This window comes from Gopherus flavomarginatus, chromosome 7 (assembly GCF_025201925.1).
Source record: "Gopherus flavomarginatus isolate rGopFla2 chromosome 7, rGopFla2.mat.asm, whole genome shotgun sequence".
In the NCBI taxonomy this organism is placed as follows: domain Eukaryota; kingdom Metazoa; phylum Chordata; order Testudines; family Testudinidae; genus Gopherus; species Gopherus flavomarginatus.
Genome location: NC_066623.1, coordinates 17,070,164 through 17,084,492, shown reverse-complemented (window position 1 = coordinate 17,084,492; position 14,329 = coordinate 17,070,164). Strand labels below are relative to the sequence as shown.

At 44.4% G+C, this 14,329-nt stretch overlaps 1 protein-coding gene across 1 annotated transcript; it reads right to left on the bottom strand.

Annotated features, from left to right (window-relative positions):
• Positions 1 to 6,145: 6,145 nt before the first annotated feature.
• LOC127055592 (zinc finger and SCAN domain-containing protein 29-like) lies at positions 6,146 to 8,721 on the bottom strand. The gene is made up of 2 exons (XM_050962783.1): positions 8,056 to 8,721; positions 6,146 to 6,771 (listed from the first exon to the last, which is right to left on the bottom strand). Exons 1-2 carry the CDS (start codon positions 8,576 to 8,578, stop codon positions 6,221 to 6,223), a joined length of 1,074 nt encoding a protein of 357 aa, XP_050818740.1. The 5' UTR covers positions 8,579 to 8,721; the 3' UTR covers positions 6,146 to 6,220.
• Between the last annotated feature and the right edge of the window lie 5,608 nt (positions 8,722 to 14,329).

The following is a 14,329-nucleotide window of genomic DNA, read 5'->3' as shown; positions in this document are numbered from 1 at the left end:
TTAACTGTCACCTTTCTTTCTTTTCACTCTCCATGAAATCTCAGTGGTTTGACAGCCTTCAGCTAGGGGAACCATGATGGCGCTGCTGCTTTCGGGACCTTGTACATCCAACAAAGGATGGAAGAACTGGCTCCTTGTTGATAAAATTCAAAGGTAAAATCTTGGAGAGTACATATCATATTAGTGCTACAGGAAGCCTATTCCATTTGTTTGTGTGAGACAACGTGCATGTTTATGAGAAATGTCTTATTTCAGGCCAGCTGGTTATCTTATGTGTATTTTCCCTGTCTGATATGTAAGCAAAAATATGGTACAGTACGACCCCCAAGTCCACATTTTCTACATTTGGTCTCTGCTTCTCATAGAAGTGCAAAGAATAAAAGCTGAGGCGGGGCAATAAATAGGCAGACCGGAGGCCAAATCCAGACTACCAGATACTTCTGAATGACCACAAAATCTTTTTATTGTTGTTGGGTTTGTATTTTCTCTGGAGTCTAGACCTTGACCAAGAAATCTGGACCTTGACAAAAAATAATTGATCCCCTGGCTGAGTGTGTGTTTGAAGCCCACATTCTGACCTATTTTCAGCTGCTGTACTGTGCTACATAATATCTACCAAGATGCCTGCATATCCCATGTATGCCAAACTCCAGCTGACAATCTTGCATTCATACTGAGGGAAAATACAGATAGCTAAATATCTAGAGGTGGTTAGTAATGGTCTGTTTATTCAGACTTAGTACACAAGGAAAAAGAAGCATAAAGTACAAATAATCTTCCAAGCCCTAGAGTTGAAAACAGATGGAAAGTATTTTGCATTGGATTATGAATGCACTGAAATATTTACAAGGAGAATAATCAGCATTGACAGAGTTATTTGTGAAGTCACTGCAGTGGCTAGGGCACTGGAATAGGAACCAACCAGAAGACATTGATTTCATTCCAAAGTCTTTCACTTACTTGATGCATGACAATGGGGTAATTCACTTCCCCACTCTGTGATTCATTCCCCTTCAAACCTTTGTCTTGTTTTTGATAGTCTCTGCTCGAACAAGTTTACAGTCTCATGTGTTTGGCTAGTATCTACAGCAACAGGCCCCTGATCTCAGAAATTCTACTAAAAAAAACCAATCTTTCAGCTCATATCTGCTTGAGTAATATTTACCCACATGAATAGACCCTCTGACTTCAGCAGGGCTATTCCTGTGACTGAGGTTTGCTGGGTCAGTGCTCTTGTCTGGATTCTGGATCTTGGAGCAAATAATGCACAGTGTTAACGATGAGATAATTAATCTAATTTTATGTTAAGTGTTATTGTCTGGCCTGCTGGAGGAGCAGGAAATTGTTCTTAAAAGTAGGATTAAAGGGAATTTTTTTTTCAAACAATCCAGTTTTTGCCAAATAATTTAAAGGGGTATTGAAGAATTAAGCACTGAAGGCACTCAGCATTGCCCAGGTCCTATTAAAAATAAATAAATAAACAAATGAGCTGCATAAACAGTCACTGTGTGCATGGGACCTAAACACACAATGATGGGCCAGCACATGCAGGGGTGGCTCCAGGCCCCAGCACACCAAGCACGTGCTTGGGGCGGCATGCTGCAGGAGGCGCTCTGCCAGTCACCAGGAGGGCTGCAGGAGGCTCCAGTGGACCTCCCGCAGACGTGCCTGCGGAGGGTCCGATGGTCTCGCGGCTTCGGTGGAGCAGCCACAGGCACGTCTACAGGAGGTCCACCGGAGCAGCATGACCGGCGACTGGTGGACCTCAATGCATGGAGCTCTCACCTTTCCTGCCTGAAAAGATCTTGGATACCCCAGCGATAGCATAGTCTCACTTTTTCTAGTGTCCTGCAGAGGTGTCTCTGGTGTTGGGATCTGTAACTCAGGGGGGAGAATTGGATGTCAGCACACTGAGTAGGGATGGAGTATGGGCACATTGCATCAAGTGGAGGTTTATTTGAGGAGCAGATTTGAAAGATATTTAGGCACCTAAACCCTTATACTGGATAATAAGCTCTAAAAATCACAGTTAAGATATTTTTGAATACATACATTTATTGGCAGCAATTTGAATTTCTACTCATTAGTAACTGATTACTCTAGTAAATAATAATAAAACGTTGTACTTATCACTTTGCATTCAAGCACTTGAGTACTTGAAAAATATTAAGCATCATAACTTCCTCTGAGGAAGGTAAATATTATTACACTGTCTTTGTTTGTTTTTTTACAGCTGGGTAATTTGGAGCATAAGAAAAGGACTGTATTTTCAAACTATATTTACAATGTTCATCCTTTGACAAAGTTTAGCTTTTAATGAGAGCCAGGCATGTTCAGTTTGAGGACAGAATTTAACCAGAAAGACCTGATTTTCTTGTCTTTACCATGTGTAATCATTTGTACCTGTACTTGTACCTAGGGGGAGGGATAGCTCAGTGGTTTAAGCACTTGGCCTGGTAAACCCAAGGTTGTGAGTTTAATCCTTGAGGAGGCTATTTAGGGATCAGGGCAAAAATCTGTTAGGGGACTGGTCCTGCTTTGAGCAGGGGGTTGGACTAGATGACTTCCCAAGGTCCCTTCCAATCCTGATATTCCATGATTCAAATAGAATGTAACATGATACACCATTGATTTGTACTTTTCACACATTTTGCATAGGAGTAAATGACAGCACAAGGTACAAGTAAGGAAGAACCATGGCCTAAGTGATTAGAAGAAAAGGCAATTGGGTAATTGCCAAAACTCATCATGAAGGAGTTGACTCACTCTCACTATAAGTGTTGAAAAAATAAAGAAAATAAAACGTTAGCAGGAATAGTTTAGAAGAAGATGCTACTCAGTGAAGTGGCTGGGAGGAATCCAGGAATGTTTTCCAACTGCACCCTCTGTGAGAAAGCTGGTATCAAAGGTGCTGCCATCATGTTCGTACAGGAGGACCAAAGGTGCGTAGAAAGGAAAGGAAGGCCCCTTGAAAGTTTTTCAGTTTGAAATTCCTGGTTGTTTGTGTGAAGAAAATCTTTGTGTTTGATCACACTTTGTTTCTTTGTTCTCATGGTTTCCTTTATTACTGTGTGGGCATCTATAGCATTTAACGATGTGTGTTTTGTTTAGCTGTGGGAGAAGAAAAAGATATTCTCACCTTAATGAAAACGAGGCTATTAGCAATAATACTTTGATTCTAGTCGTATACCCAAGCAATTACTTGGTGTACATAACACAGATTTTCAAAGGGACAAATGGGAGTTAGGCACCCAACTGCCATGTGTCCCTTTGAAAATCTGTGTTATGTGCACCAGGTAATCGTTTGGGTGTGCGAGTCCCATTTGTTCCTTTGAAAAGTTACCCCCATGTGCCAATAAGTAATATTAAGAGTCAGGAAGAATGTGGGCTCCAGGACCCAAACCACCAAAGCTGTCAGGCACCTAGCTCCCATTGACTTCAGGACTTGAATGTGCCTAAAGACGTTTGGTCTGGGAGCTCTTGAGCTACTGAATTGAGACCAATTCCCATTGAGATCAGCAGAAACTGGGGGCTCAGCATCTCCATAGCATTGTGATTAAACTCCTTAGTCACCAACACAATTAAACTGGTACTTAAGTTCTTCGAATTGAAGGGACTTAAGTACTTGCTTAACTTTTAACCACATGCTTGGTGTTTTATTGAATTGAGATGGCCTCAGGGACATATTTAAGTGCTTTGCTGAACTGTGACCTAAATGAATAGTTTTGTATAATTCTGTACCTAAGTTCTTTTCTGAAATTAAGGAGAAATCGACATTCCAATCCTTAAGTTAATTTGACCTAAAGAGATTGTCAAGTCCGTATATGCTATTATGCTTGAGTGCAATCTAATTTATAGGTGGCAATAGAATGTGAAAGAATGATGGTTTTGACTGAAGATTTAATAGTTACATTAAAATGTGTTTGCTCTAATGCTCCCTCTCTGTGGTGATTTTTATAATCTATTAAGGCAATTCAATCCTCCATATGAGCTGGAAAGCCAAGGTCACATCTGACCACCTCTGATGTCATCCACACATCTGTGGAAGTTAGAGACATGGCATTTTTCGACAGACTCTTTTATCTCAGTGTCCAGGACAAATGCTTAATCAATTATAGGATGACTTTTGTCACAAAACTCAGACGTTCTAACGTAGTGAAACTTCCTTATAGAATTTCTTGTGGTGCCACAGAAGTATTACCTGTCACAATGAGGACAATTCTGAGTCATCTCCATATGATGGTTTATTGCAGAGCTCTCTCAGTGCTTTAAACAATTGGAGGGGGAGAACTCACAACTGTAAAATTTGAGTTTACTGGCAGAGAACAAGCTTGGCTCAGCTTTAGGATGGACTGGAGACTGAAAATGCTAGAATTCCATTCCTCCTCCCACCCCAATTCTTTATTTTTGTCACTTGGTACTAGGTAACCCACACCCTACACCTTTATTGCCTAAGTCACTTTTGAAAATAAGACTGGGGGTATGGCTACACTTACAGTTTTGCAGCGCTGGTAGTTACAGCTGTGTTAGTACAGCTGTGTAGGGCCAGCGCTGCAGAGTGGCCACACTTACAGCAACCAGCGCTGCAGTGTGGCCACATTTACAGCACTTGCAGCGCTGTTGGGAGTGGTGCATTGTGGGCAGCTATCCCACAGATCACCTCGTCCCATTTCGGCGCTGTGGCTTGTGGGAAGGAGAAGGAAGTGTGAGGGTCTTTCCGCTTCCTGTTCCAACGCCCCGTGGTGCTTTGCTACACATTCCGAGCAGTTTGGCGGCATTGTGATTCTGCAGTGCGATTTCTGCGGTTTTTGTTATAAATGGAGCCTGAGCTGCTGAGGACCTTGCTGATGAATGTTGCCAGCACATCACGCATGGCAGTGGAGCTATTCCTTCAGCTGCAAAGTGAGAGTGACAGTGACAGTGAGGAGTCAGACGATGATATTGAATCGCCTCATGGTGAAGACAGTAAATTGCTTGTGGCAGTAACAGACGTGCTCAGCTCCGTGGAACGGCGCATTTGGGCTCGGGAAACCAGCACTCAGTGGTGGGATCACATCGTCCTGCAATCCTGGGACGACGAGCAGTGGCTGCAGAACTTTCGGATGAGAAAAGCCACTTTCATGGCACTGTGTGCTGAGCTCGCCCCTACCCTGCAGCGCAGGGACACGAGATTGAGAGCTGCCCTGCCAGAGGAGAAGCGGGTGGCTATTGCAATCTGGAAGCTGGCAACTCCAGACTGCTTCAGATCGGTGGCGAACCAGTTTGGAGTGGGAAAGTCTACCGTTGGAATGGTGCTGATGCAAGTTTGCACAGCCATTAATCGCACCCTGCTAAGAAGAACCGTGACTCTTGGGAACGTGCAGCACATTGTGGATGGCTTTGCAGAAATGGGTTTCCCTAACTGTGGAGGGGCAACAGGTGGGACGCATATTCCTATTCTGTCACCACCCCACCTGGCATCAGAGTACGTTAATCGCAAGGGGTATTTCTCCGTGGTTCTGCAAGTGCTTGTGGATCACCGTGGGCGTTTCACTGACATTTACTCAGGATGGCCTGGAAAGGTGCATGATGCACGCATCTTTAGGAACAGTTCCCCGTTCAGGAGGCTGAGGGCCGGGACTTTTTTCCCAGACCGCAAGATCACAGTAGGGGACGTCAAAATGCCCACTGTGATCCTTGGAGACCCCGCTTACCCCTTAATGCCCTGGCTCATGAAACCATATACAGGGAAGCTTGACAGGAGCAAGGACCGGTTCAACTACAGGCTGAGCCGGTGCAGAATGACTGTGGAGTGTGCTTTTGGCCGTTTGAAAGCCCGCTGGCGCTGTCTTTATGGGAAGCTAGATTTGGGAGAAAGCAGCATCACCGCTGTTATATCCGCATGCTGTACCCTCCATAATATTTGTGAAGGGAAGGGTGAAAGATTCAGTGAGCAATGGACCTCCGAGGTTCGATGCCTAGAGGATGAGTTTGCTCAGCCAGAGAGCAGGGCTAATAGGGAGGCCCAGGAAAGGGCTTCAAGGATTAGGGATGCTTTAAGGGAGCAATTTGATGCTGAGAGCCAACAGTAATGTTTGATGCATTTGATGTGTTTGCTTTACCTTGGTGTACAATATTTACCACTTCCAGCAATAATATAACATAGTGAAAAAGAAAAAAAATCCTTTATTCAACATACAGTACATAAAAGGCAAGGGGGTTGGGGTGGTGGACTGTACATTCACAGGTTTGAATATGTCCTATTTTGATCACTATTCAATGTCTGCTGCACTTCAGGATTACTATGCTGCAGGATAATGGGGGTGGAGTGAACAGGGTAAGAATTATAGTTATCAGGGCTGGTAGGTGATCGTACAGGTGTTGGGGGCAGCTGGGGATAATAAGGAACAGGCTGCTGGAGAAAGTTGTTTTGTGGAAATACTGGGGAACAAGAAAGAGGTCTTTGGGAGGGCTGTGGGTTACAACGGTACATATTTGTCTGCATGGCTACGAGAGACTCGAAAGACTCAGTTTGGCGAGCCAGGAGGCTTATCATCTGCTTTGTGGTTTTTTTGGCAGACAATTCCTTTCTCCTGCTTTCTGTTTGCCTCCATTCATGTACACTCTGTCTCCATTCATACATTTTCTCTCTCCATTCCTGTGTCTTCCTACTTTCTCTGTTGTAGTGACTCATAACAGATTTGATCAAGTCCTCTTTTGATTTTCTGAGATTCCGTCTCAAGTTCTGCAACCTACGTGAGGCCGGTGATCCGGCTGCAGTAGTCAAGGTCACTAGAAAAAAGAGAGATAGAACCATGTAATACACACAGGCTACATTGTTTATTATCACACAGTGAAGGACTTTTTAGACTTTTGGTAGCATCCTTCTCATATACCTCACATAACACAGAGAGGGCAGGGAAGCTAAGTCATGGCGAGCAATGGGGTGAGTGGTTTTCCCCCGATTTCCCCTTGGGAGTGGGAATTGACCAATGGGTCACTGGGGTTTATCTGAAATGGGTACAGGAGGTAGCTGGTGTCCTGAAGAGGGGACAGTAGTGAACAAGAAGGTGGTGAGCTGCTTGGGGCGGGGGGATTGAGCTTTGGTCCGCGTTCACGCCGTCCTGCTGGTGGGGGGGGGGGAAGCACCGCGGTGCTGGATGCCTGCTTGGAGGGGGGGTGGGGAATACCGGAGCACACCGCGGTGCTGGATGCATGCTTGGAGGGGGGGTGGGGAACACCGGAGCGCACCGCGGTGCTGGATGCCTGCTTGGAGGGGGGGTGGGGAACACCGGAGCACACCGCGTGGCTGGATACGTGCTGGGAGGGGGGTGCATAACACCGGAGCACACCGCGTGGCTGGATACGTGCTGGGAGGGGGGGTGGTGAACACCGGAGCGCACCGCGGTGCTGGATGCCTGCTTGGAGGGGGGTGCATAACACCGGAGCGCACCGCGTGGCTGGATACGTCCTGGGTGGGGGGTGCATAACACCAGAGCACACCACGTGGCTGGATACGTGCTGGGAGGGGGGATGGTGAACAGCGGAGAGCACCGCGGTGCTGGATGCCTGCTTGGAGGGGGGTGCATAACACCGGAGCACACCGCGTGGCTGGCTACGTGCTGGGAGTGGGGGGTTAACAACAGAGCGCCATGGGCTGGGGAAACGCGAACCTGGCGCCCTGCACTCAAGTATCCCTAAATTCTCAACAAGGTTTCCTACTGCCAGACATATCACTGCTGCATGTTACCTGGGAAGAGAGGGAGGGTCTTCTACAGGAATGTGGATACCGCCCTGGCCCCTATGCAGCTTGCCTGTGTGCAGCCATGGTCCCCCCACCCCTCGCTGCACAGTGGATCGAACGAGTTAGCCTGACCGGGACAGGGACCACGGTGGCTCTCCCGATCAACTTGAGAAAGCAAATTGCAAACGCTCTTGCTGCAACTTTTCAAGAGATTACCGAGGCAGATTACAGAGACGTGATAGAGCAAATCAATGGGCTATTCCACATTTAGGCATGCATGCAGGCAGCCATAACCAAAACCCTCCTCTCCCAAAACATAAAAATCTACTTACCCCGAGCACGATCCTCAGTTTCTTCCTCACCATCAACTTTCTGCTGCTGCGACTGGCTAGCCTCCTCCTGGCTTGAGAAGAGCTCCTGGCTGCATGTGTACTGGGACTCCGGGGTGTCTCCCTCCACGCCAGTAGCCTCACTGTCGCCGTCCTCTACAACCTCCCCCACTTCTCCCTGCTCTGAACTCTCCATCGTGCTCCTAGGATTGGCAGTGGGGTCACACCCAAGTATGGCATCCAGCTCCTGGTAAAAACGGTAGGTCGTGGGGGCAGCTCCTGAGCGGCGATTTCCCTCACGAGCTTTGCAGTAAGCACTCCTCAGCTCTTTAATTTTGACCCTGCACTGCAACGCGTCCCGTTCATGGCCCCTTCTCATCAAGGACTGCGATATCTGCCCATAGGTATCATAATTTCTCCTTCTGGAGCGCAGCTGTGCTTGCACAGCCTCCTCTCCCCAAACACTTATGAGGTCCTGCAGCTCTGCATTGGTCCATGCTGGGGCTCGTTTGGTGCGTGGAGGCATGGTCGCTGAGTGATTGACTGATTAATTGCACTCCACACCTGGCTGAGCAAACAGGAAGGGGATTTTTAAAATTCCCGGGGCATTTAAAGGAGGGGTCAGGTGAGCCCAGGGCAGTGGAGTTTGCATGATTACCAGAGAGGCTTCTAAGGTAGGCTGGGATACCTGTTTATGCCACAGAGGTCAATAAAAACGCTGGTGGGTGTCTACACTTGCTGACCAGCACTGGATCACCAGCGCTAGATCCTCTACACCCGAGGCTCGACCGGGTGTACGGCCAGCGCTGCAACCAGGGAATTGCAGAGCTGGCCGTGCTGTGCAAGTGTGTACACATCCTAAGTTGCAGCACTGTAACCCCCTCACCAGCACTGCAACTCTGTAGTGTAGCCAAGGCCTTAGTAAACAGCTAGGCTTTGCAAGGCTGATCAGAGCAATGCCTAAATACCAGAAAAAATCAGGCCTTAGTCTCTGTCCCTCAGTTCCCCATCTGTAAAATAGGGATAATACTGCTGTTCTCCCATCCTTCATCTCTCTTGCGATTGTAAATCCCGTGGCTCTAAGCACTGGAGGGAAAAAGCTGTCTGCTTCCATCTGTTGGTGAACAGGGGAGAAATATAGCTTCAGAGCTTCTTTTGCATATGCTTTCTACCCTTCTGTGGAAATTTTGTGAGTCACCATAACTGTACACAACTTAGAACTGGCTGGGTATTGGAACTGACCTGTAAGGATGGGAGGAAGGCTACTTTGTAGTAAGGATGAAGACCTTTTACACTGGTAATGTTAAAAGTGCTGCCACGACAGTGCTTTAATGTGGCTTGTGTAGTCATGGCAGAGTGCTGGGAGAGAGCTCTCCCAGAGCTCTGAATAAACTACTCCACGAGGGGTGTAGCTACCAGTGCTGGTGCACTGTCTACATTGGCACTTTACAGTGCTGAAACGTGCTGCGCTCAGGGGTGTGTTTTTTCATTGCAGCGCTGTAAAGTGTCACTGTAGACATACCCTTACCTAAAGCCATAGGTGACAGCAGCAGAACTGAATGAACTCCAGTGAGGCCTCTTCTACAAGGTTGCTAAACAAAGCTGGAATCACTATAGCTGGATTAGATAGTGAAGACTCAGGCCAGGACCCGGTAGCCCTTCCCAAAAGGCTGAAGATAGGTCCTCAGGATTCTGGGACTTCATTACCCAATTACACCAAATTCTGGGTGGGTTTTAATGGATTAAGAAAGGGAAGTGATGTAAAGAAACGTTTGCTTATTGGATGTTCACACTGGGGCAGGGGTGGAGGAGGCAGAACCACAGTAACAAACCCCTGCCAAATTTGCAGTGGGACAGTGTTTTCTTTATTATCTTTATAGATAAACTGTTGCTATATTTCCTTTTCCAGCTATGGTTTTTCCGTGTCTCATAAAGACCCTGTGCTTATGAGTAGGGAAGCCTTGTCTATTCAGGTCACTTACAGAAGGTATTTAGTAATCCCAGAAATTCTCTATGGTAGCCCAAGGTAGTGGTGTGTGCTAGTTTTTTAAGATGGACCCCTAGCTATTTGAACCTAGCCCTCACTGCTGCCAACAACACAGTACAGCCTTGTGCCAGATGGGTAGGTATGGTGCCTAACACAACAGGGCCCTGATCTCAGAAGGCTGTATTGTCTAGTGGATAAAGGACTGGCCTGGGAGTCAGACCTGCATTCTGTTCTCTGCTCTGCAACTACTTGCTCGGTGACCTCGGGCAAGCAACTGCATCTCTCTGCCTCAGTTTCCCCATCTGTAAAATGGGGATATCTTCTTTGCAAAGTGCTTTCATATCTACTGATAAGTGCTTTAAGAACTAGATATTATGTAATTGTAAACTATAGTGGTTCTACCTTTTCACATATGAATACAACTCTTCTATTGTCGGGAGACAGGCCAGTCCTTGCTTGCAGACAGACCCCAAACCTGAAGCAAATACTCACCAGCAACCACACACCACACAACAAAAACACTAACCCAGGAACCTATCCTTGCAACAAAGCCCGTTGCCAACTCTGCCCACATATCTATTCAGGGGATACCATCATAGGACCTAATCACATCAGCCACACTATCAGAGGCTTGTTCACCTGCACATCTACCAATGTGATATATGCCATCATGTGCCAGCAATGTCCCTCTGCCATGTACATTGGCCAAACCGGACAGTCTCTACGTAAAAGAATAAATGGACACAAATCAGATGTCAAAAATTATAACATTCAAAAACCAGTTGGAGAACACTTCAACCTCTCTGAACACTCAATTACAGACCTAAAAATTGCAATATTACAACAACAAAAAACTTCAAAACCAGACTCCAATGAGAGCCTGCTGAATTGGAATTAATTTGCAAATTGGACACCATTAAATTAGGTTTGAATAAAGACTGGGAGTGGATGGGTCATTACGTAAAGTAAAACTATTTCCCCATGCTTATCTCTCCCCCTCCACACACACACACACAGTTCCTTATATCTCCTTGTCAAGTGCTGGAAATGGGCCATTTTCATTACCACTACAAGCAGTTATTTTTCTCTCCTGCTGACAACAGCTCACCTTAACTGATCACTCTCCTTATAATGTGTATGGTAACACCCACTGTTTCATGTTTCCTGTGTATATACGTATCTTCCTTCTGTATTTTCCTCTACATGCATCCGATGAAGTGAGCTGTAGCCCACGAAAGCTTATGCGACAATAAATTTGTTAGTCTCTGAGGTGCCACAGGTACTCCTATTCTTTTTACTCTTCTGAGTGCTTACCAAATAAGCAGCTATGAGACTTTTCTCAGCATGATTTAAGACTAAACTGTTGTTGTTACATGAGAAGAACTGCCAGTTTAGTCACTGGATAGTATGATTCTGCAGGACCCTGATGATACTGGTTATATGAAGGATCAACTGGATATGCCTCTGGAAGCTACTACTGTAGAGGCTTTCTATCCATTAATATATTTAAGTTGATTCTTTGTCTATATGAGAAGGTAAATTACAGCTATTACAACATGTTGCCACTGGGAAAATAAGAAAATAACTATTGCTTTCAAAGGGTGGCACTGTTGGAAAACTATATGGAGGGTGGGAAATAAAAACCGCAACAAACTTTACCCGATTCTCCTTGCCTAATGCATCAAAATGTATGGTAAGCAGAAAATAAAAATGTAAATTTCCAAGCTCATACTTGGACAGTTTTAGTGAGGATTAAGATAAAATTTCAGGATGATAGTTAAGTCCCCAGTAAACTGCTAGCATTAAACATGAAGGTGGATGAGGTAATTTTTTGGGTAATATCTCTTATTTTTATTTTTTATCTAATGTCTTGGGACCAACATTGAAATATTAGGGCAGGGTGAAGCATGTTACTAGAATAAAAAACATATAACAGTTTATGTGGTAAATGGATCATCAGCTTTGGTATGTTGATGCAAAACAAAGTTTCATGCAGGTAGAGCCCCGATGCATATAGTACTGTTGCCATGTTCTTTATGTGCTGTATGCTTAATAGTTATGTCATGACATAGCTAGCTAGTACATGTAAGGGGAAAAGCTAATTAAGTATATGTTCTGATCAGATGGATGCATTTACTTGACTGCAATAATGCGGGGTTTCTTACTGATGTTAGTTTAATGTAGTTAGACCATTAGCTCTTTATGACTGGTATAGGGACCTGATTCTGATCTCATTTGAAATGGATTTTGTGCCAGGGTAGCACCATCAGTTTAAACTTAATCTTCATTTACACTGATGCAAGTGAGATCGGAATTGGCTCCCTTCTTCTTTCAATGGTCATTGAAATGCTGTGTATATTTATGGCAGCATATAAATAAGATCGTTATAACAAATACAGGCCAGTCACTGATTTTTATTTATTCTAGTTTGTTATGGTGATGAGTACAGGATAAAATGGTCGCTAATCAGATTTTGAATTGGTTTTCCTTTGTATAAGGAAGAGGTGACAGCAGATTATTGATGTTAGTACTGGATTTTACTCTCCTCCTGTCAAACTTTGAAAGTCACAAAAAGTACCTCATGCACATGACATCCACTGACACACATAGCACCAAAGGAAAGGAAGAACCACATTCATTGTGAGGTGTTTTCTTCAGTGAACATTTAAGAGTATAATACAGTAATACATTTGATACACAAATATTTTTCTATATGTATAAAGAGAAGGAAGGATAGAATGGAATCTTACATGTAACTAATCTAAGTGCTTGTCAATACACAAGTTTGCACCAGTTATAGCTATACCAATATAGTTAAAGTGGTATAGTTCCCCTCTCTAATGTGTTAGAAAGATGCTTTCTCCTAGTACAGCTATTTCAATATGGAAAGGGAAATAAACTATACTGGTATCAGGCACTTTTATACTGATTTAACTCCCTACATTAGGGGTAGTTCTAGTATAACTGTTGTGGTTTGAAAAAATATCACACCTAACCAAAATAGCTGTACCAGTAAAGAAACTTGTTTCTACACCAGGCCTGAGAGTAAAAATATACTTTGGCGAGTGTAAACTAGGCTCAATAAAGAAGAATGACATTTCAGAATGAGATCTAGAGTCTGATTCTGAACTCAAATCAATTTAACACTGATACATCTCCATTGACTTCAGAGCCCTTGACTTAGGCTCCCATCCTGCAAAGCACTTAACGTGTGTGTGTGCGTGTGTGTGTTTTTAAGGATGTGGGTGGCTTCAATGCACTATTTATATTACTCTGATACTTTGAGCAAAACACTTGACTGTGATTAAAATAATCAGCTGTGATCAAAATGATCTTGCATGGACAGAGATGGAGACGATAACCTAGTAAGTCTTTTCCACCTCTAACTTCTATGATTCTTTGCCCTGACAGCTATGGTCACTTCCATCTTTTGGAGGAAAATTTAAAGTTGAAGTTCTGACCAGTTCTGGCCACTTAAGTTCCCATGGCATTTTCTCCCACCAGTAAGTTTTTGCTCTCATGCCCTAGCCAAATTCTAGTTTGGACATATTCAATTCTGTTTACCTAAAATTCCTCCTGAAATCACAATTGGATATTGTATTTAACAATGTTTCTTGCTGGGTGTTTTTTCCTAAACTGATCTCAAGCTAGAATACATAGCAACAGGTGTCTAAAGTCTGACTGGCTGCAAGTATTCCAATTTTGTATTCTTGATCACCAGGGCAATATTAAAAATGGCTTACTTGGGATTTTCTATTTCTGACTTAATTATCCTTAATCAAAACCCCTGTCAATTTGTATAAGCTCTGGGAAGGACAGAGCCACAGTACAACTGAAGGCTCTGATGTCATTGACAAAGCTAGTTCCCAGAATAACTGCAATTACAGAATGTATAATCCCTGATTTATTTCTCCCATGAAGAATTAGGAAATAACTAGACAGCCACTTTCACTTCTCCTGGATTCCCTTGCAGAGTATGGAGCTGTACTGTAAAAAATAGATTGCTTTCTGGTATGCAGCTGATATGATCACAATGTAATGTTGGCTTATTGGAAATCCTGAACCAATACTCTTCACCAAGAATAGTTGGCTCCCTCTAAGCCATGGAAAACTATGTGTGTCCAACTCAGGAAAAAAGAATGACAAAGCCTGATACAAAGAAGTCTCCAATTAGATGAAGTTGACTTCTCTGGAGACACTCTGTTGGTGCAAATCTGACAGTAAGTGTCCTCATGGACTAACTGTAGCTCTCTTTCCCAAACGGAGAAAGGATAAACAAACCACTTAAAC